The sequence below is a fragment of the Budorcas taxicolor genome, chromosome 5 (assembly GCF_023091745.1).
Source record: "Budorcas taxicolor isolate Tak-1 chromosome 5, Takin1.1, whole genome shotgun sequence".
Lineage (NCBI taxonomy): Eukaryota > Metazoa > Chordata > Mammalia > Artiodactyla > Bovidae > Budorcas > Budorcas taxicolor.
In genome coordinates, this window is record NC_068914.1 from 92,011,869 (window position 1) to 92,035,262 (window position 23,394).

The following is a 23,394-nucleotide window of genomic DNA, read 5'->3' on the forward strand; positions in this document are numbered from 1 at the left end:
GCTCTGGTGAGGATAAACATTATCTAAATTATTCACTGCTGCTGCTGCTAAGTCGCTTCAGTCGTGTCCGACGCTGTGCGACCCCATAGACGGCCTCCTACCAGGCTCCTCTGTCCTGGGATTCTCCAGGCAAGAACACTGGAGTGGGTTGCCATTTCCTTCTCCAATGCGTGAAAGTGAAAAGTGAAAGTGAAGCCGCTCAGTTGTGTCCAACTCTTAGCGACCTCATGGACTGCAGCCTACCAGGCTCCTTCGCCCATGGGATTTTCCAGGCAATTATTCACAACATGTGAAATAAAAAACAAGCCAAAAAACAATACACAGCTTATAATCCAATTTATATAAAACTAAATTGGTCTGTGTATGCATGGCAACCCACTCCACTATTCTTGCCAGGAGAATCCCATGGACAGGGCAGCCTGGCAGGCTACAGTCTATAGGGTTGCACAGAGTCAGACACGACTGAAGTGACTTAGCATGTACACATGGATATAATTAAGTTTTATAAAGATAAACACCAAGCTCTTCCTATGGATGTAACTTTTATGGGAGTTGACTCTGGGGAAGAGGCGTGGGAATGATTAAAGGAAATATTAATTTTTATTTCAAACACTTCTGTATCAGTTGACTTCTGTTAAGGAATATAAATGATTTCTATAATTAAAAAAAAAAACCATCACCAAAAACACATACACAGAATCCCATTATTACATGATCTCATTTAAAATAAGAATACTGTAATGTGTGAATGAACACTAACCCAAGGGAACTAAGATGGGACACACACAGAAGAGGAGAGGCTTACATACAAAGTTGGATGTCAATTAATGTCACATGCCGAGTGGAAGCTGCTAAGTAAGAAGCACATAATTTGAAGAACTGTGGCAACTACAAGAAATTCTCAATAATAACCATTTACATCTTCGCCAATTCAATTTTGAGTAAACCACTACACTATTTTTAAAAGCTTGCTAAGCAAGTTTATAATATAAAGATTCAAAGGTATAATCTATTTAAATAAATTCATTTGGAGTAATAACTTAATATCTATTATTTACAAAAAAATAACATTTACATGATCCAACCAGTCCATCCTAAAGGAAATCAGTCCTGAATGTTCATTGGAAGGACAGATGTTGAAGCTGAAACTCCAATACTTTGGCTACCTGATGTGAAGACCTGACTCCCTGGAAAAGACCCTGATGCTGGGAAAGATTGAGGGCAGGAGAAGAAGGTGACGACAGAGGATGAGACAGTTGGATGGCATCACCGACTCAATGGACATGAGTCTGAGTAAACTCCGGGAGTTGGTGATAGACAGGGAGGCCTGGCGTGCTGCAGTCCATGGGGTCGAAAAGAGTCGGATACAAAGAGTTTGACTGAACTGATTTACAAAAAAATAACATTTACATAGCTCCTCAAAACTGACAAATGCCCTCAACTTTCACAACTGTTCCATACTGTCACTGTGACCCCCATTTTACCAATGGTGGAGTGATGAGACACGACTCATACACACAGGGAGAAGAGTCCCTTGTCCCATGCATTTTCTCAATCCTATCATGCTGTTATCCTAATACCCCTAATTAGAAGTGACGTTTGTCCACTTTATTAGAAACAGAACTGTTAGGAACTCAGCTTAGCAACAGTTTGACAGCCATCACTTTTGTTTCACAAATGTCCTCAAAACAACAAATGTTTCCAATTGCTGTTAAAAAAAAAGCTTCATTCATTAAGAATAAACTTGCGATTACTGGGGCTCTTGCTTTATTGTAAACTAATCATCTTCGGCCCTGGGTCAGGAAGATCCCCTGGAGGAGGAAATGGCAACCCACTCCAGGATTCTTGCCTAGAGAATCCCATGGGCAGAGGAAGCCTGGCAGGCTACAGTCCACGGGGTCACAGTCAAACATGACTGAGTAACTGAGCACAGCAAACTAATCATCTACATCCACTTATTTACTCAACAAATATTTACTAAGTCCTTTAGTATGCATGAGCTTACTTCTTTACAAAATTTAAAAGTAATCTGCCTTTGATGATTAATAAATTTATTAAATTAATACATTAAGTAAATTTATTTTCAGTGCTTAATGTTTTACTAGCGATATTTATATTACTATCAAATAAAATTACAAGTAGTTATTTAGTAACTGAATTATAAAACTGAAATATTTAACCCTATAAACATAAAAGTTTATACTTACAAGACTGATGGTTACTTTTTGAGGACTGAGAACTGGCATCATCTTCTGGGAGTCTGACAAAAATAAATGATTTATCTTGTACTGAGACAGGGAATGTCACATTATCAGAGATATTCAACTCTGCATCAAATGTTGGAAACTGGCGTCTTGAGATTCTTAAATAAAGATAGAATAATACACCAAAAACATTAGCATCCAAAAATGTGTCTTCACATATGAGCAGAGATAGTGTCATTATAATAATATCTGTGAATAGGTCATAAACAGGGTGAAAAGGCCACCCATACATGCATTATAAATACTAAATGAGTTTCAAAACAGACTTAGCCAAGACCACAATGCTGCATTTATCCATTAGTCCCCTATTCCTAGCACATTTAAAGTATTAGAAAAAAATTACCAAGCAACATTCTGAGAACTTGATCTACTTTTCTCCAAACCACAAAAGAACCACACAAGGTAGGTATTATCCTCATTTCATAGATAAAGCAGCGTGATGCCTAGTTAACTACAGTGGGGATGTCCAAGACCACAGAGGTAGAAAGCAGAAGAGCTAGGATGGAAATTTGGACCCAATGGGCTCCATATTTCTATTTAAATTAATTTAGACTCTTCAGGGGCTTTTCCATACATATACATCACACTCCTTCTTTTCTCCTTTCTTCTATTATATATCATACCTATGGGCTCATCTTCTCAACTGAACCAAGTATCCACATCTTCTCTTTGCTTCTGTTCCCTTCTCAATCATTTTTTTATTCTTGTACACCCCAAGATTAGCAAGCCATAACAGAAAACATAGTAAGGGCCAGTGGCATTATCACACTAGAGTCCCTCCTTGGCTATCCGTTAGAAAACTGACTCCCCGTAAAGACCAACCTCAGCCTAGCTATCAAAGGTCTAGAACCCTACTGTGTGTCATCTTCAACCCTTCCCAAAATGGTGGAAAGAGAAGAAAGGAGAGAGGAGAAGGCTGGCCCTGCTGCACTATCCCAGGTTTAATTTGGGGTGCTGAGAATCACCATGGATTTCCTGTTCTGCTTCTGACCCAGGACATGGAACACTTCTATCTCTGTTCATGGTATCACTGGGACTCATCTGTCGTTAATCACAGGGTGATGATGACCAAGAGGAAATGATGAAAGGAGCACAGCCCAAAAGATATTGAAAAAGTTACTAAAAGGAATTCCTAAGTTTCAGAGAAAATTGAGTTCTAAGACATCTAATGTGCTTCGTATTCTTCCAAAGATTTCTAGACTTTACAATAACCAATCATCTACCAATATTCCAAAACTGAGGTTGCCTTTATGTAGGGGCAGAAGAGCGATAGGTAAAGAATATTACACCTCAACTACATTATTTTTCTTACTGTCTCAATATGAATCTATATCATCTACACTATTCCTATCCATTCTTTCTCTTCCTCTCTGTTCTCTCCAGGGTAGACAGGGACAGGGAGATGGTTTTTGCTGACATCCAAGCAAGAAAATGTTTAGACAACAAAAACAGCATCTTGTAGTCTAATGTAATATCCTGTCCTGCTGAATATCTGAACCAGATAGCTGCAAAGACCTCCATATAAGCTATCAAGTTTTCAATCTATCATTTAAAAAAATAGGAACTCTTCTGACAGAAAACAAATCATCATAAAGAAAGTACTCTTTTAAAAAAAAAAAGGACTTCTTTGAGCAAAATCTACCTTTCAATTTAATTCTACATTAATTAGTAAGTCATTTTTGGTCCTCAAGTACAGTCAAAAATCTAGTTCCAGATCCTAAGCCCCAGATGGATACACACCAGGTCCAATGGCAGGACAGAGGTCCAAAAAATGTTGCACAAAGACCTAAGACAATGAAGTTTCAAGCTAAATTTGTGATCACAGCAACAGTTCAGGACCCATGCTGTATTTTTACGCCAATCAACTATCATCCTCTGCCATTCAGTTGATTGCCCCATGATCCCAAGAATTTCCTAAGCAATGGCTAGAACAGCAATAAAGTAGAACCGAAAATAATGCCGCGCAGATACAGAAATAAAGGATGCACTACAGCCAATAAAAGGGAAATGGAACCTGGAAAGAAAGAATAAAAACACCAAACATAGAGGAAAATAGCACCTTGAAAGAGTCAGAAACAAAGATGAATTGTGGCCCACAGAATAAAACAGTTTCTTAATATTCCGTAGCCCCATCACATCTATTACAGAGGATCACTCTAAAGGCTTATGCAAAGATTACAGGAACAGAAGGATTCTTTCCTACTCTTAAAGTCATATGCCACAGGTACCACCAGGATTCATCAAGGAGTAAAACATCTTTTTATGCTTTGGGCTCTCCCCTTATAAAAATTACAGGGAATGTATTCCCCAGTTGGCCCTTGAACTCTAATGAACTCATTTCCAATTCTCTGTTCCGCTTGGGTTTATTCTGGTATCTAAGCATGATGCAATTTTATTTCACAAATATACTTTTAAAATTAAGAAAACATATTTATTCTTAAACTTCAACAACACTTTATGTTGTGCCAATAATGAAAAATATTAATTTTGCTTTTCTAACTGTGGGACAAAAGATATACATATACTGAAGGATAGAAAAGTTTTGCTAAAAGAGTACAGTAAACACACTGCACCGAATCACCTTAATTCAAAAGCCTGTATTTTTCCTTTATTTCCAATATAACAGAAAGAAAACGCAGAATTTTAGCCATAATATACCTTGTAGCATTGTCCACAATTAGTTCAGATTCTGCTCTATGGTTTGTCTTTAGTTCAATAGCACAATTCCTTGATTTAAGAGTTTCAAAAAGATCTTTCAGCAAGTTACCAGGTTCAATGCTGGGTAACTGTCTAACATCACCTGAAGACGGGGAAAAGTAGATACAGTCAGTAGGTTTTAAGTAACTAGGATCTTGAAATTTAGAAATTACTTTTATTTCTCCCTACTGATAAATGGTATAAAGATTTACTCTGAGAAAAAAAGAAAAAAAAAATCTTTGTTTAAAATTACTTAAGAATATTAAGTCTTCAAAAATAATCAACAACAAAAGCCATTCCAATTAAACAATATAAAGTATAAAAACAGTGATAACATGGTAAGGTAAAATGTGAATTGAACTTTTTTCATGTTTACAGATATGTGTTGGGGTATATATTTTCACCAACATGTACAGAAAAAAACAGGTCTTAGGTATCTATAATTTAGTCATTTATTCAATCCTGCTCAATGTCTTTCTAAACATGGAAAAATCTATGGCCTCAAATAAATAAAATTAACATTAAAATGTGAAATAAATCCAGTGCATTTGATAATAGATAAATTTCAGTAATGTGATGATAATGTTCTGCTCTATTACACATCTTTTTACTTTAAACAAACAAGCAAATCCTAGAGAAAAGAGAAACTATTTTCTGGGAAACTGAGAGAATGCTTTAACTATTAATGGAATCAACTGCTTATACAATATTCTCAAATACCTAAAACAATTACTTATAAATATATTGATTCTCTCATTGCAATTTTATTTTCTCCTCCATTAAATCATATAGTCTACACATCAGTACTACCCAATAGAATCTAACTAAATCTCACCAGAATTGGAAAGGACTTAAGCTAGTGAGGTTTCATTTGCACTATTAGCTTAAAATCATAAAATTACTTTTAAGTGGTCTATCGTTCAGACTTATTATTATTTCCAAATGATCTACGTCCTGATTTACTCTGAGTCTGTGACAATTTTACTATTTTAATAGTCATCATTTAGGTAATTACTGTAACCCCTCACAACTCTATTTCATTCACAACCTAGCTTGCTAATAATTAACCAAAACAAGAAGCCACTGAGCTGATGGAGGTGGTCAAATTGAACTCAGTGTGCCTTTAGTGTGGGCTCTGAGAAATGCCTTCTCGCCTGTAGGATATGGATATTAAAACACTGAAATGGTATAAACAAGCTACTGTGTGTGTGTGTGGTGTGTGTATGCATGCTCAGTCGTGTCCGACTCTTTTTGCAACCCTATGGACAGTAGCCTGCCAGACTCCTCTGTCTATGGGATTTTCCAGGCAAGAATACCAGAGTGGGTTGCCATTTCCTTCTCCAGGGGATCTTCCCAACCCAGGGATTGAACCCATGTCTCTGGTGAGACTCCTACACTGGCAGGTGGATTCTTTACCAATGAACCACCTGGAAAACCCCAGAACAACCTACTAATCACAATGATTTGAACCAAACAATTAGGATTCCAACAATATTTTAACTTACCAAGGACAATAAGTTTAGAAAGTTTGGAGTGCTGACACAATAAATTTAAAACCGACTTGAAGATTGCTACAGAGACCAAACTCCCTTCATCCACAACCAGAACTCTAACCGAAGAAAATTTCCATGGCCTGTTCTTGGTCTTTATTTTTTCCTTCCATAAATAGAAACTATAATTGACCTACAAGCAAAGTATGACATTTCTAAATTCAGGTTAAAAAATTCACCAAAAAAAAAAAAATCAAAAAATTTTAACATGTTCTTTTAAAATAAAACTCTTAAATGGGGAAGGGATGGGGAGGATATAGGTACAATAACATGGGGGAAAAGATGAAAGAAATAGAGAACACAAAAGTTATAGAATGGAAAGATAGAGGAAATAGTTTAAAAAAATTGCTTCTTAGTACTCACTAGGAAGCACTTAATGTATTTAATTCAACAAACAGCACTCTTCCACCACCAGAGTCCCAACGGTTTTCTTACCACTCCTGACCAGAGTGAGCTCCCTGTTCTTTCCAACCACAATTAAACCTTCTCTTGGCCTTCTGAGATAGCCCAAACACTTAAGCCTCACTCTTCTCGCAACTAGAATACTCCATTCTGGAAATAAAGGGCTGCCTGCCTGAACTACCTATAAAAATATTATTTTTTCTTCAAGTACTTCCCCAACACTGAAAAACTACCACCACTACAACCAACAAGACAACTTAAAAAAAAAAACCCTATTACAGAGGTAAAAATATTTACTATTAAAAAAAATTTACAACCAGAGAATGTAAAATATTTTGGTGTATATCATTCAAAAAATGTTTCAATGTTGTTTATATATATATGTGCAATGTATGTATGTATGTATGTGTGTGTGTGTGTGTGTGTGTATGCTCATTGTCACTAAAAAATTACTTGCATTATCTGCTGGTACCCCTAGCCCAAGAATGATAAATAAATGATATAACCACCACCTCAGGGCTCTCCTGAGCCTAAACATAGCTTCAGAAATGTCCTCCCAGCATACCAACCCAATATTAAGATACTACTAATTGATCGGAGTTGGAACATAAGATGAAATTCAGTAACGATCCTTCTCTGGCCTCCCCTCTTCTAGGAGGTCATAAACTGATCAGAAGATTCTCCCACCAATGAGCTACATTGAACTCCTCTAGCACTGTGCTCACTCATGTGATAAATGTAATGCAAAAGTCATTTCTGAGATGGCATGTGGGTCTATGAGGGGATCTTCTTGACCCAGGGATCACAACCGGGTCTCCTGCATTGCAGGTGGATTCTTTACCATCTGAGCCAGCAGGGAATCCCATGATTCTAGGTAGCCTTCCTCAGAACTGCTTTCTTCATTCCACTCTTTTGCCTGGGAATCTAAATGACTCCCCAGTAATCAAGTCCAGGCTTGTTTGTTAGGTGTTCAAAGTCTGTAGTAAATAAGGGAATCACCGCACAGTGGAAAGAGTAGCAAGCTGGGAGGTTACACATGTGAATCCCAGGGCGAGCTCTGCCCTTGGTTAAGTTTGGGGCCAACTGTTTAACACCCTCAAATTTCTACTGGCTCTTCTGTAAAATGCAGATAACATCATCTTCCCACTTTACTCCTTTGTCAAGGACTTTATGAAACAAGAAAATACAAGCTTTAAAGCTCAAATTCCCAGTATAAACCAAGTGCAATTTCCATTATTTTACACACACTTCATTCCATTCAACAAAGTCCCCTCAAAATCTCTACACCCACTTGATGATTTACCTCAATGCCTCTGGGAAGGCCTTTCTCTTAAATAAAACCTTCTTCTTACCTGAGCTTCATCATCCATTAGACTCCAATTATTTTTTCCTTCAGAAATCTTCCAAGGACTAAGTTCCTTGATCTATAAAATGCCAGGTCAGGGCTAAAGGAAACTCTCCAACTCTTTATAACTTTGAAACTTCATTAACTCTCAACTACAGTCACAGCTATTTTTTTCAAGCATCTTAATTCATTTGAAATGCTGATTATGCAACTGCTATTTGCCAGGCACTGTTGTAGGCAGAGGAGATAAAGCACTAAACCAGATGACCCAAGTTTTTTCACTTTTACGGAGCTTTCATTCCACAAAATGTGGACTCTGACATGTTTGTAATCAGTCCCAGCGAGAAAGGGGGCCATATGCCAGAATCAAAACCAACTACAGCATTAAGCATACACTTTAGTTGACTTTTTTTTCATAATAAGACTTTCTTAAAGAAGGAAGCAGCACAGTGATAGCATGAACACCTATTTCCCTGTAAACAGTAACAGTTTATAGACTGGCTGTTTGAGTTGCATTGAGTTAAATTAGCGGTCTCCACCCTTTTTGGCACCAGGGACTGTTTTCATGGAAGACAATTTTTTCATGGACAGATGGGGGCAGGAGGAGGTTGTGATGGTTTCAAGTTGATCCAAGATTCAAGGGCATTACATTTACCTCACACTTTACTTCTAATCGAATGCTGTGGCTAATCAGATAGGAGGTACCAGTCCATGGCCTGGAGGTTGGGGAATCTCTGATCTAATGATTAGCTACCACAAGGCAAGGGTCTAGAAAACATTCTGTAAATGCCCACTAATTGTTTTCAGGAAGAAATGAAAAATTAAATCATTAAGTCCGTCTTTAAATGTTTTACGTAGAGAAAAAATGTAAAAGGTTTTACCTGACAAAGTGTATAAGCGTTAAAACCAGTTTTCTGTCTCAGTAAGCCAGCTGCTTTCCCTGTAGGTGCCGTAAGTAAAACTTCTATAGCCTTGTCCTGTTTCTGCTGACTTTGCTCGGTGAAGGTGATCCATTCTTCTGGTACATTCCAGTCTTGTTCAAAATCTTCACAAGCTTTTTTCACTTCTCTTTCTTCCAACAACTCTATGTGCTTAAAAAGCTGGCTAACAATTGTGGTCTTCCCACAGCCACCTTTCCCACTTATGACTGTCACAGCATTGGAGCAAATCATGTCCAGAGCAGTCATCTGGTCTTGATCCAGCTGACCCTCACTCATTTCTGCATTCACTTCATTTTCACTATCATCCCAAATATGGTCACCGCTGTCTTGCGTGTCCAAAATATCCACAAGATCTTCTAATCTTGTTTCATTGGGTTTACTTTTATTCAGTGCATCATCACTTCCTGAATTCTCAGGTCTTGGGGGAATAGATGCAAGCACCTTTTTGACATCGACCTGTAATTGCCATGGGGGCCTGGTCATCAAGTCACAGACTGAAGAGGCAATGCCTCTCTCAGCCTGGTAAAGGTCATCAAGAAAGACACAGCCCTTCTCATACGTCACCACACCAATATCCTTCAAGAACTTCAGAGACTGCCAAGCATCGTGAAAAGACATGAGGTCTGATAGTTGAAAAGTTAAGTCAGCTTCTTCAACACACGTGTGCCCCTGCTCTCTACATATCTGCTTCAGTTGAGAATATATTATTAAAGCATTCTTCTCCAAATCCGTCATCAACTGGAAAAGAGACTTGCATTGACTAAACGACGTCCAACTTGCTTCACATCGCAAAAGCTTCAGTTCTCTGTAGGTTATCTTTAAGAAAATAAAGGTCATGTTGTTTTATAAGAGTGATAAAGACTGATAACTATTATGAGAATTACAGTGAAAACTATGCCATTTATTAATAATTTCTAAGTTCCAGAAGACATGTGTTTCAATGAAATTTGGAGGAGAAAAACTGTGTACCTGACACATCACTATTTTTTAAATTAATTTTACTGAGATTAGAGATCTATATAATGCTCTAATTAAAATTATATTTTCTCAAAGCAATACATATACAGTTTTTAAAGTCAAATAACACTAAAAGCCTTATCACAAAATATATGAATCCCTTGACTTACCCTTTCCATGACTTCTAAAGGCAACACCTCCAACACTTTTAGCTATTTCTTCCAAAATTTATCTCTCCTCTACGTATTGTTTATACTATTCTTTAATTTTTTTAAAAAAAATTAGGTAATTCGTGTTAACTCTTTACTTTGGAAAGTCTTTCTTCATGGAACTTGCTCTTTTATACTATCACCTAAACACACACGTCTCCCATCTTTGAAAAAGTTACAGTACCATTTTGAAAACTGATTTTGGTTAAATCAGTATAAATGGGATCCACGATTGAGTGACATAATGTGCTGTGATTACATAAATTTTGTATGGAACTCTTGTGTGTACTGTGGAGTTAATGACGGCCTCGTTTTCTTGACTTGTTTAGTTCTCCGTGTGCCTATCAACAATTCTGCCCAAACTCTACTGAAAAGGTGTAGAACTTCCTTCATCATGACCCACTCAGTAGGTCATCTACTCGCTCCATTTTTTTTTTTCATGGAGACATCACCCCTGGAGCCCTCCATACAACTTATGAGCTGAAATGTGTACCCCACAAAATTCATATGTTGAAATTCTAACACCCAGAACCCTGAATGTGACCCTATTTGGAGACAGGGTCTTTAAAAAGATAATTAAGTTAAAATGAGACATGGCATAGGCCCTAATCCAAGACGACACGTGTCTTTATAAGAAGACTTTTAGGACCCAGACAAGCACAGAGGGAAGGTGGTGTGAAGACACAGGAAGATAGCTGCTCATGAGCTAAGGAGAGAGGCCTCAGAAGAAACCAACCCTGCTAACATCTTGATTGGATTTGGATTTACAGACTCCAGAACTGCGAGAAAATAGAAGTTCTGTGGTTTACACCACCCAGTCTATGCTACTTGTTACAGCAGTCCTAGCAAACGAACATCAAACCTCAATAAAAATCTTTACTCTGGGTGGTGGTTTACATGCTGAACAGGGGACTCCAAGCCTCCTTTTCCCACCTGAGCCCCAGAAGGTTCACTGCTCTGCCTCTGTCCTGAATAAATATAGATAATAGTGCTCCAGAGTCTTTTTTTTCTTCCGAGCATATTGAAATCATAGTCATTTTACAGAGGGAATAAATTCATTATTCCAGTATTTCTCAAGAGGGATGGAATATGTAAACATTCTTGGGAAACCCACGAATTATATCAGAATCTTTAAACTGTATTTTCATTTGGAAAACCACTCATAACCAAGTCCTGATTTAAGTGCCACACTTGGTTTTCAACACCTCTGGAGCTTCACAGTATCGCTTTGCTACTCCTGGCATCTAATAACAAAAACAGAAGTGCCAAAGAAATTGTAAATGACATTATTGTGCCACAGAAAAAAATAAAATGACATCACGATGTACCATGTGAATAATGAAGGCTTTTGAAAGTTCAAATAAGAAAGTGAGGAACTGTGCTACATAGCAGAATGGACTTGCCAAACTCTTAAGAACTTGGGTCTTCAGTGAGATCTACACTCAAGGTGCAACAGCAATTTAGTTACCAAAAAAGTCATGAAATTAAATTATGTAACTAAAGTACTGATGATATGAATATCATTTATTTTGTTATTTTGTTTTCCTTTGAAAATTTATTGTATAAGAGGATAGGTATAAAAAGTTTATATTTAGTTGTAACACTGAAAGAATACATCAACATTGAGCTCATACAAATTTCTTTCCTTTGAAGAAGATGTAAAATTGTCAAGTTTGAGATATCCTTGTATAAGATAACAAAAAGATATCCTTGTATAAGATTACAAAAAGCTAAGCAAATGTCTTACTTACTTTACGAAATCCAAGTTTCCATGGCTGTGTACCTAAAATCTCTTCTATCTCTTGCAATACCTCTATAGAATTTGAGGTTATGAGCTGTTTGAAGTGTCGGGGCAGAAGAACTGGAAGGAATTCCATTATTTTTGGAAACTGCAAAGCTCTCATCACCGTTTTAAATGGAACTACAGGATATCAGAAAAGAACAAATCCAAGCTAACAAATGAGCTCATAAAACAACTGATTTGATGGACTTTCTCATTTAGCACAACTAGTTAAAGAAATTCCAATCAAAGAGAGAGTAACACATTTACTTTAAGCAGGAGAAAACTGATTGTATTATAACAACTGTTTTTGTACCAAGATGGCTTTCCTTGTGTTTAACATCAAAATTTATGTTCTTCAAATGCTTAGATAACTACCTCTTAGACTTTTGTTTCCTCCTACTTGCAACAGAATAAAATTTCCGACTAAATGATATATAGATAAATTCAAAGCTAAGCATTAAAAACTATTTACATATTAAACTTTATAATCTTTTTTCTTACTATAGTCATGATTCTTTCATCATGGAACTCATTCAATGATGTACTTACTGCCAAATTCATTTGATAGAATTAAGAAATAAAACATTCCATATATGTGAATGTCCAGATAACAAACCATATTTAAAAGTTATTTTAAATCATTCTGAACTGAAATCTTTCCAAAATGGATTGTTCTTTTCCTGCCTTTCTTCTCTGCCTTTTTAAACAGAATAATCGACAATTGAACTTTTTCTTAACAACTCAAGGTAATCCTATGGACACAAAAGTTAGAGAGAGACACCTAGAATCACACTTTTAGAGCAAGACAGTAACTGAAAGGTATTTAAACATCATCTCACCCCACGTTAGTCACTCAGTCGTGTCCAACTTTTTGTGACCCCATGGACTGTACCCCACCGGGTTCCTCTGTCCATGAACTCTCCAGGCAAGAATACTGGAGTGGGTTGCCATTTCCTTCTCCCATCTCACCCCATATCTTCAGATTATAGATGAGAAACCAGCAATGTTAATAACATACTCCAAAAGCAATACAAATACATTTTCATCAAACCCGATTTTAAAAAAGAATACTATAGTAAGGTACTGTAGTGGTGATATTTAAAACATACTAGTCATCCAGTATCTCAATTACACTAAAACTCCATGATAAAATCACTTACATGTGAATTCCAGAGGAAGCGGCATCTCATGACCTGGTGGTGACTCTTGTGTTTTCTGCGTAGACTGTTCTTGACTATTCCCTTCAATTTCCTCTTGCCAAGTTCTTAAGTTTTCCATAAGATTTTCAAAATTGAGGTCTTTATACCTTGATTTATTATTTAACCATGTAAAAAACTTAATTCTTTGCTCACTGGAGACATTACACTCTTTAAGAAAGAGGGAACAGATGTGGATTTGATTTGGTGGTGACATATCTGACTGTAAAAAGTAAGATGGAAATCCTTGAACCTGATAGCTCCTTGATCCTACTGGCTTTACCTGTACCTTCACTCGCCACCAAGCATCAGTTAATGGAAAACGTCCAAACACGTCACATTTCTCCTGAGTGTTTTCATCAAACACAGAAACTTTAAAAAAAAAAAAAAAAAGGGAAATGTTAATTTAGGATAATTTAAAATCTTTCCAATGTTTTGTCAACTCCACTACTCTCTTAAATCCGGGGACAGTACCCTGTACAGGTGTCTACTGCAGTGTCTATATTCCACTTCCCTGTTGATCTGTCTCCCTCTACCACACTGTTGGAGAAGGAAATGGCCACCCACTCCAGTGTTCTTGCCTGGAGAATCCTGTGGACAGAGGAGCCTGGTGGGCTGCTGTCCAGGAGTCGCACAGAGTTGGACACGACTAAAGCTACTTAGCATGCATGCATGCATCGGAGAAGGAAATGGCAACCCACTCCAGTGTTCTTGCCTGGAGAATCCCAGGGATGGAGGAGCCTGGTGGGCTGCCGTCTGTGGGGTCCCACAGAGTCGGACACGACTGAAGCGACTTAGCAGCAGCAGCTACTACACTGTAAGCTTTCTAGAATAAGATGTCTTATTTGTCTTTGTATTCCAGGAGGGAGGCCTGGTACCTGGCAAGTCTATTGTTCCTCTCCTAAAAGAGGTTCCCTCTCTGCTACTCTGATCTCAGCCAATACTGACCTCCAAGGAGTACTAAAAAAAATGTCAGGGTCAAAAAGACACATGTACCCCAGTGTTCACTGCAGCACTATTTACAATAGCTAGAACATGGAAGCAACCTAGATGTCCATCGGCAGATGAATGGATAACGAAGCTGTGGTACATTACATATATACAATGGAATACTACTCAGCCATAAAAAGGAACGCATTTGAGTCAGTTCTAATGAGATGGATGAAGTTAGAGCCTATTTTCCAGAGTGAAGTCAGAAAGAGAAAAATAAATATCATATACTGATGCATATATGTGGATCTAAAAAGATGGTACTCATGAATTTATTTTCAGGGCAGCAATGGAGAACCAGACATAGAGAACAGACCTACGGACATGTGGGCAGGGGAGGAGGAAAAGTATGAGATGTACGGAGAGAGTAACATGGAAACTTACAATACCATATGTAAAATAGATAGCTAGTGGGAATTTGCTGTGTGGCTCAAACAGGAGCTCTGTGACAACCTGGAAGCGTGGGATCCAGAGGGAGATGAGAGGGAGGTTTGGGAAGGAGGCGATACGGGTGTACCTATGGCTGATTCTTGTAGATGTATGACAGAAAACCACAAAATTCTGTACAGCAATTATCCTCCAATCAAAAAAAAAAAAGTCAAGGTCCCTCCTACCAGTCTTTGCAAAAGCTGTTGCATCTGCCTTAAATATTTTCTTCCTTACTGTTTACCACATTTACTACAGAACTCAGATTAACTGTCACTTCCTCAGAAAACCTTCCCTGAATCTCATAAATATAACCTCATGGCACTTCATACAATTTCTATTAAGCACTGATATTATAGTTACTTCCCAGGTGGTGCTAGTGGTAAAGAACCTGCCTGCCAATGCAAGAGACACAAGAGACAATGGTTCAATCCCTGGATCATGGGGAAGATCCCCTGGAGGATGGCGTGGCAACCCACTCCAGTATTCTTGCCTGGAGAATCCCATGGACAGAGGTGTCTGGTGGGCTATAATCCATAGGGTTGCAAAGAGTCGGACATGACTGAAGCAACTTAGCACACATAGCATACACAGCTGCGATTATTTGTAAAATACCTATTTAATGCACTTAGAGGGGAAGCTCCATTAAGACAGCAACCTCATCATCTAATCTCTCCAGGGTACCCCAACAACAAACTTATCTCGCTTGGAACACCTTAGCCAGTCGCTAACACTTACAGGATGAATAACTAAACCCTCCACAAAAACTTAAACATTTTCTGTCTAAACTTGTGCTGCCTACTCACCTGTGACTATTTAATTAAAATTAAAACTTTAGATTCAGCTCCTCTGGTGCCCTAGCTGCATTTGAAGTTTTCAATAACCACTCATGGCTAGCAGCTATTGTATAGGACAGTGCGAATATACAGCAATCCCATAACAGAAAATTCTACTGGACAGCAACTGGTCTGAACATTCAAACATTGTTAAACATCAGTCACCAGGAACACACAATAGGTGTAATTCTTAGGACAGGAAACTAGACAAGATAAATACAGATCACAAGATTAACAGGTTAATGAGTCAACAGTGCTTGTGGTGTTTCACGTGTATGTGTGTTTAAGCAGCTGAACAGCAACCACATATTCGACTCCAGGAAAGAAATAGTTAAAAGCCCTGATTCGGGGTGTTAATACTGGCTGGACACCCACTGTTTCCTTGTTTATAAAACTACCTCAAAAAGTTGTGAACATTAATGAGATTCACGTGAAGCCCAAGCTTAACAAAAAGTATTTGCTCAAGTCTCTGCTATTATTGTTATTTTAGTCTAAACAGGACGAAGCACTTAGGCGATTCCAAAGGAAGTCTGTTAGCAGCGATGGAGTGCAGTACTTTGGAGGAGGCCATAATAGAAACAATTCATTAATCCGCCGATCCCACCCCCGAGGAGCGAGTTATTTCCTCACCACGGAGCAGCCCAGGGAGGCTACCAGCATTTACGCCCCCACTGCAAAGCTCCTCTGCGTCTAGAAACACCGTGTCTTCGTCCTCCTCCGCGTCCTCCCTTAAATATTCGTCTTCCTCCTCCACCATGTCCTTGAGTGGGAGCAGTGGTCCCTGCAGCTCCAGCAAGGGCTGACTCGACGAGGCCATAGTCCATTGTCCCGAGCTCGACCCCAATTCCGGAAAACCCCGGGCTGCGAGACGCCCATGGTCAGCCAATCAGCTCCGCGACTGTAGGACCTTCGGCTCCCCGGGGGTGGGCGAAATGTGCGACTTGAGTTAACCGTATGGAGATGGATGGCAACTAAACTTGTGGTGATGATCATGCTTTAGTATACACAGACACTGGGCTACAATGCTGTACGCCTGAAACTTGTTTTAAAAGATAAAGGCCATGCGCTTTCACAAATGTACCTCCTCCCCCGGAAGCTAGTTTGCGCGAAGCTCCGCCTCAAGTTCCCAGCGGAGGGAACGGGATAGGATGGAACGCCGAAATTCTGAGGGGGCGGGGCAGGGGCGGGGCACTCTCCCGCCCCCGCTGCACAGTTAAACTCCCGGCTCCGCCAGGTGCTGGGAGGAAACTAGCTGGTTGGGCCGCGGCATAAACAGCACCTGCAGAGCCGCTAACTCACCGCGTCTCCTGCCTAGAGAGAAACTCGAGGGAAGGTCAATCTACTGAACCTAAGGTGAAGGTGAAGTCGCTCAGTCGTGTCCGACTCTTTGCCTCCCCGTGGACTGTAGCCTACCAGGCTCCTCCGTCCAGGGGATTCTCCAGGCAAGAATACTGGATGGGGTTGCCATTTCCTTCTCCAGAGAATCTTCCCGACCCAGGGATCGAACCCAGGTCTCCCGCATTGGAGGCAGACGCTTTAACCTCTGAGCCACCAAGGAAGCCTAAAGAGTTAGGAAAAGCAAGCCCTCCCCAACGACTCGAAAACAAAAATCCAAATGCCCTTCCGCCAACACCCAAAGCTCAAAGCCGTGAATCTCCAGCCAGGAGACCCGCCTAGGCGTGACTGCTTTGGGCCTCTTGTTTTTTATTCAGAAGTTGAATTTGTAAGATCAAAGGCACTTTATTCAAGGTACAGATCTCTAGGCCTCATTCCATACCCACTGTATCAGGATCTAGGGCTGAGACCCAGGATTCTTTTTAACGCACGTCTCAAGTTGTTCGTTTTGATGCTCAGCCAGATTTGGAAAGCAGTGGATTCAATAACTTTCACAATGCTCCTCATTTCCTCTGTGAGTATACCCTGGCCTCCCAAACTTTAGGCTGAGCTGCCATCTGCTAGTGCGTGCTAAGTCGCTTCAGTGGTGTCGACTCTGTGCGACCCTAAGGACTGTACTCCAGGCAAGAATACTGGAGTGGACTGCCATGCCCGCCTCCAGGGGATCTTCCTGACCCAGGAATCGAACCTTCATTGCAGGAAAAGAACCTCCATTGCAGGCAGAGAGGTAAAGAACCTCTTTACCGCTGAGCTACCGGGGAAGCCTCACAATGGAGCAAAAGAAATTATAGCCCAGGGTATAGACAAGAATACGGGAAGGCAAGTAGAAGAGAAAGAGGTGGTTTAAAAGTTATTCTGGAGCCGTGGTTCTCATATGTTTGAAAGTCATGGTACTTTTTGAGGAACAGCATAAAATATACTACATTACTATTTTGATACTATTATGAAATTACTCAATAGTAAACCTAAAGTAAGCATACATTATTTGCTAAATCCAAAAGCATCTTATTGTATAGATTCGAATATAGATAAGTCATTGCCCCCTCCAAAGTTTTTAATTTATAGGACCATACACATGAAACTAACACAGCTTTGTAAATCAAATATACTTTATACTTCAATAAGGTTATTTTGTTCTTTAAAAAAAACTTACGGGAGAAAATGCTAGAATTGATTTTCTTTTCCTTTGGGTACAAGTGTCAACTTTTGTTGCTTTTAGAAGCACCCTATCGCATCAGTGTTTCCAAGGATGTCTGTATGAGGCTCAGTGCCTTCCTTAACACTCAGGATAGCTACACCACAACACGGAATCTGTCCTGGCAAACGTTTTACCACTCATCTCTTTGTTGCTAAATCCAGTGGATACAGTGCTGCCTTTGTCTTGCCTCACCTCTCAACAGTATTTAACATAGATAACTTTTCAACTATTCTTGTAACACTCTGCTTCCTAGGCTTTTGTAACTCATCTTCTCAGGTTTTCCTACCATTTCTCTGGCCATTTATAGCTTCTTTGGGTTTCTCTACTGGCCTCTGAAGTAACGGTGTTCCCCAGGGTTCCATCCTAAGCACCTTCTCACTCTGTAATCCTTCCCTCAGTCATCTTTCACCTACTGTCACCTCCATGCTAATGACCCCTAGTCTAACCTTCAAACCTGTGCAAACAACTGCCTATTAGATGCCAGGATTGGATGCCCCTTGGCTCCCCTGACTCAGGTATCCAAACTGAAAGGTATCCACTGCCCAAATGTGGGTCACATATGTGTGTATTCATAAGATAACTTTTTTACCAACATGATGATTTGGGCATAAGACTCCAGATACTAAGCTTCTGTTTCTATAACTCAATTGCATTCTACTAGGCAGTATAGGGAGAAGGCAATGGCACCCCACTCCAGTACTTTTGCGTGGAAAATCCCATGGATTGAGGAGCCTGGAAGGCTGCAGTCCATGGGGTCGCTGAAGGTCAGAACGACTGAGCGACTTCACTTTCACTTTTCACTTTGATGCATTGGAAAAGGAAATGGCAACCCACTCCAGTGTTCTTGCCTGGAGAATCCCAGGGACGGGGGAGCCTGGTGGGCTGCCGTCTATGGGGTCACACAGAGCCGGACACAACTGAAGCGACTTAGCAGCAGCAGCAGCAGGCAGTGTAGGTTAGGATTCAGGATGATGAGAACTTTACTTCTGTCAGCTATAAATTGGCACTTGTAGATATACTGCTACAAGCTACAATCTGCAGCTGCTGATTTTCAACTCCCCATGAAAGGAGTTAGAGCAAAAATGAGGCACTCTGTGCTCAGGGAAAAATTGGCAAAACAGGTTTTAAGTGGGCTTCCCTGATGGCTCAGGCAGTAAAGAATGCTCTTGCCAGTGCAGGAGACGTGGGTTCAGGGGAAAACTGGCAGCCAGGTCTTCAGCTGGTTAGATGTTATCAGGAGCCGATTTTATGAGCCCAATTCTTGTACCTTCTCATATCTAGGAAAGTACTAAATCCTTCATGGTGACGACTATTCATCGTGACTAGCAGAAAGCTTCACGAGACTCACAGAAACCTTCTGGAAAAATATGTGCTTGCTTGCATATACTCCCCCTTTACCATATCACACGTATACTGACCTTCTCCCCTGCCTCTCTGGAGCAGTTTCTCAGAGCTATTTGAGGTGCTGTCTCTTGGGCTGCAGTCCTCATTTTGCCCCAAATAAAACTAAACTTGCAACTCTCATGTTGTGCTTTTTTTTTCTTAAGTCAAGACTTCTTTACCTGTTGATTCCTCATTTTTAAAATGTTAACAATCCTAGACTCCTGGAAACCATTTTTACAGTATACAGTAAGTGTTAGTTGCTCAGTCATGCCCGACTCTTTGCGACCCCATGGACTGCAGCCCTCTGTCCATGAGATTTTCCAGGCAAGGATACTGGAGTGGGTTGCTATTTCCTTCTCCAGGGGATCTTCCCAACCCAGGAATCAAACCTGGGTCTCCTGCACTGCAGGCAGATTCTTTACCAACTGAACTACAGTAAGTAACAATACTTAAACCTCTCTGTGTATCAGAATCACTGGGATGTTTCTACAATAATGACTCCTGAATATACCATGAAGCTCTCTCTCTCTCTGAAGTCGCTCAGTCGTGTCTGACTCTTGGCAACCCCATGGACTGTAGCCTACCAGGCTCCTCTGTCCATGGGATTTTCCAGGCAATAGTACTGGAGTGGATTGCCATTTCCTTCTCCAAATGTACCATGAAGCTACATTTCCTCAAATATAAGACAATATAGGCATAAGGTCATTCACTGTATAACTTCTGTAGCAGCAAAGGACAGGAAAGAGCAGAAATGTGCATCAGTAAAAGACCTGTGAATAAACTATGGTACATCCGCACAATGGAGTATTCTTTAGTAATGTCACAAAAGAAAGAATGAGGAATACCTTTTTGAACTGATAGGGAGATTTCCCAGGATATTATGTTCAGTAAGAAAAAAACAAGACATAAAACAAGGCAAATAGTTTTCTGCATTTGCATAGGCTTGTTTTTGCAAAAACAAGCAAACAAAGACAGAAAACATAAACCAGAATTTAATGAAAATAGTTACCCACAGATAGAGTGGAAACAGGGTAAAGGAGAAAAAGATGGGAACAAGATCTCTAACTTTTTATAATGGTTTTGACTTCTGAATCATGTAAATGTTTCACATATTCAAAAATAAACAAAATCAAAACCTAAAATTGAACACAAACAGAAACAAAGGAAACTATCGGTTGTATAACATAACCTCTCAGGGAAAAAGTTACCTCAAGAATATATACTTTTGAATACTTGGAATAAATACTTTAAGTTATCATGACTATATCCCCATAGTAGGTTATGTTCTGAGGACAAAAGACCTGCAAAGTAACATAAAACTTTACCACACACTCTAGCTAATTTTAATACTGTTTTTAATTGATACAATATGCATTGTATGATAAAGCAAACAAGTAAATGTCCTCAGTGTTATCAAATGAAGGTTTTTAGTGTACGTGAAAAGAAGTAGAAACATAGAATAAAAAATAGTTAAGAAAACTACAGCATTATACCTGAGCTAGAAATATCAATATGACCTTGTGATTCTTCAATGTATTTCCTAGCTCTGTCTTCTGAAAGGGTCTGAAAGTAATGTCATCCCAGTGACTCTGATCACATCTACCACCCTCATCTTGATTTTGGAATACCATTTCTTGCTAAAAGAAGTGGAGGCTTCTTGAGAAGTGACTGATTCCACCTCTGGGACAGGGAAGTCCAAGGTGGCCCTAGTATTTCCTGTACCAGAAGGCAAGGAACCACTCAAAAAATATATATCCATATATATGGACATCCCCATACGGATGGAATATTACTCTACCATGAAAAAGAGTGAAATAATGACATTTGCAGCAACATGATGAACCTGCAAAGAGTTGACTCACTGGAAAAGACTCTGATGCTGGGAGGGATTGGGGGCAGGAGGAGAAGGGGACGACAGAGGATGAGATGGCTGGATGGCATCACCGGCTCGATGGACGTGAGTCTGAGTGAACTCCGGGAGATGGTGATGGACAGGGAGGCCTGGCGTGCTGCGATTCATGGGGTTGCAAAGAGTCGGACACGACTAAGCAACTGAACTGAACTGAACTCAGATAGAGAAAAACAAATACCATATGACATCACTTATATATAGAACCTTTTAAAAATGATATAAAGGAACTTTTTACAAAAGAGAAATATAGACAGAGAAAACAAATTTATGGTTTCCAAAGGGGAAAGGGGAGGGGGAGGGATAAACTAGGAGTTTGGAATTAACGGATACACAGTATTATACATAAAACAAATAAAATAAACAAGAAGGACCTACTATATGGCAGAGGGAAGAATATTCACTATCTTGTAATAATCTATAATGGAAAAGACTTTGAAAAAGAATATATATATATATATATATGAATCACTCTGCTGTGCACCAGAAACTAAGACAACCATACTTCAGTAAAAAGGCCATTTGTTTTGAAAAAGTAATTAAAAATAAAAGAAATGTAAGAAGAAATTCCAAAAATACAAAACATGATGTTGCAACCTTTAGTGTAATAACTAACTCAAGCAAAGATCACCCAAGAATACTAAAACCACTATGTGCAAATCCACTAGGAAACTGATCGCCCAATGACTGTAAGAAATTACAAATTGTGAAGGGGAAAATAGACCTTTACAGTGGAGATACTTGTCAGTCACCCCTTAATCAAGTTATCAAACTTAGTGTCAATAATAATGGGACGAACGGTGTGTGTCTCATGCTGTGATGCAATATGAAGTACATAAGATCAGCTGTAAGTATTCTTGTCAAAAATACTTAACCTTACTTTAATCAAGTTTCTAGACCAGCACTGTCCAATGCAAATATAATGTGAAGCACATAGGCAATGTAGGAGCTTTTGGTGGCCACATTAAAAAAAGAAATAGGTGATATTAATTTTAATGATGTCTTTTATCTAATCCAATATATCCAGAATATTATTTTTTCAGTGTGGCAATCAACATAAAGATCATTAATGAAATATTTCACACTCTTTATCACAAATCCTTGAAATGTGATATGTATTTTACCGTTACAGCACACCTCAGTTTAACAGAGCCACATTTCAAGTGCTCAATAGCCACATGTGGGTGGCAACTGTCATACTGGGCACCACAGTTCTAGAACTAATTTTCCATTTGCCCCAAATCCAAGGAACTGAGGTACAAACTGAATAATACCAGGTGGAAACAAAAAGATCTAGAACAAAGGCAAGAAAGCAAATGCCTCTCAGTTCAGTTCAGTTCAGTCACTCAGTTGTGTCCGACTCTTTGCGACCCCATGGACTGCAGCACACCTGGCCTCCCCATCCATCACCAACTCCCAGGGTTTACTCAAACTCATGTCCATTGAGTCAGTTATGCCATCCAACCATCTCATCCTCTGTGGTCCCCTTCTCCTCCCGCCTTCAATCTTTCCCAGCATCAGGATCTTTTCCAGTGAGTCAGTTCTTCACATCAGGTGGCCAAAGTATTGGAGTTTCAGCTTCAGCCTGAGTCCAGTGAATATTGAGGACTGATTTCCTTTACGATGGACTGGTTGGATCTCCTTTCAGTCCAAGGGACTCTCAAGAGTCTTCTCCAACACCACTGTTCAAAAGCATCAATTCTTCTGTGCTCAGCTTTCTTTATAGTCCAACTCTCACATCCATACATGACTACTAGAAAACCCATAGCTTAGTCTAGATGGACCTTCTTTGGTAAAGTAATGTCTCTGCTTTTTAATATGCTGTCTAGGTTGGTTATAACTTTTTTTTCAAGGAGCAAGCATCTTTTAATTTCATGGCTGCAGTCACCATCTGCAGTGATTTTGGAGCCCCC

At 39.4% G+C, this 23,394-nt stretch overlaps 1 protein-coding gene across 1 annotated transcript in view; it reads right to left on the reverse strand.

Moving 5' to 3' along the window:
- Positions 1–16,413, reverse strand: part of HELB (DNA helicase B) — a 35,815-nt gene extending 19,402 nt beyond the window's left edge. Inside the window, exons 1-7 of the mRNA XM_052641198.1 lie at positions 16,227–16,413; positions 13,309–13,716; positions 12,117–12,286; positions 9,140–10,015; positions 6,467–6,644; positions 4,923–5,064; positions 2,208–2,362 (exon numbers count right to left, since the gene is read on the reverse strand). Coding sequence (XP_052497158.1) covers positions 2,208–2,362; positions 4,923–5,064; positions 6,467–6,644; positions 9,140–10,015; positions 12,117–12,286; positions 13,309–13,716; positions 16,227–16,413 — 2,116 coding nt within the window. The remainder of the gene's footprint in view (positions 1–2,207; positions 2,363–4,922; positions 5,065–6,466; positions 6,645–9,139; positions 10,016–12,116; positions 12,287–13,308; positions 13,717–16,226) is intronic.
- Between the last annotated feature and the right edge of the window lie 6,981 nt (positions 16,414–23,394).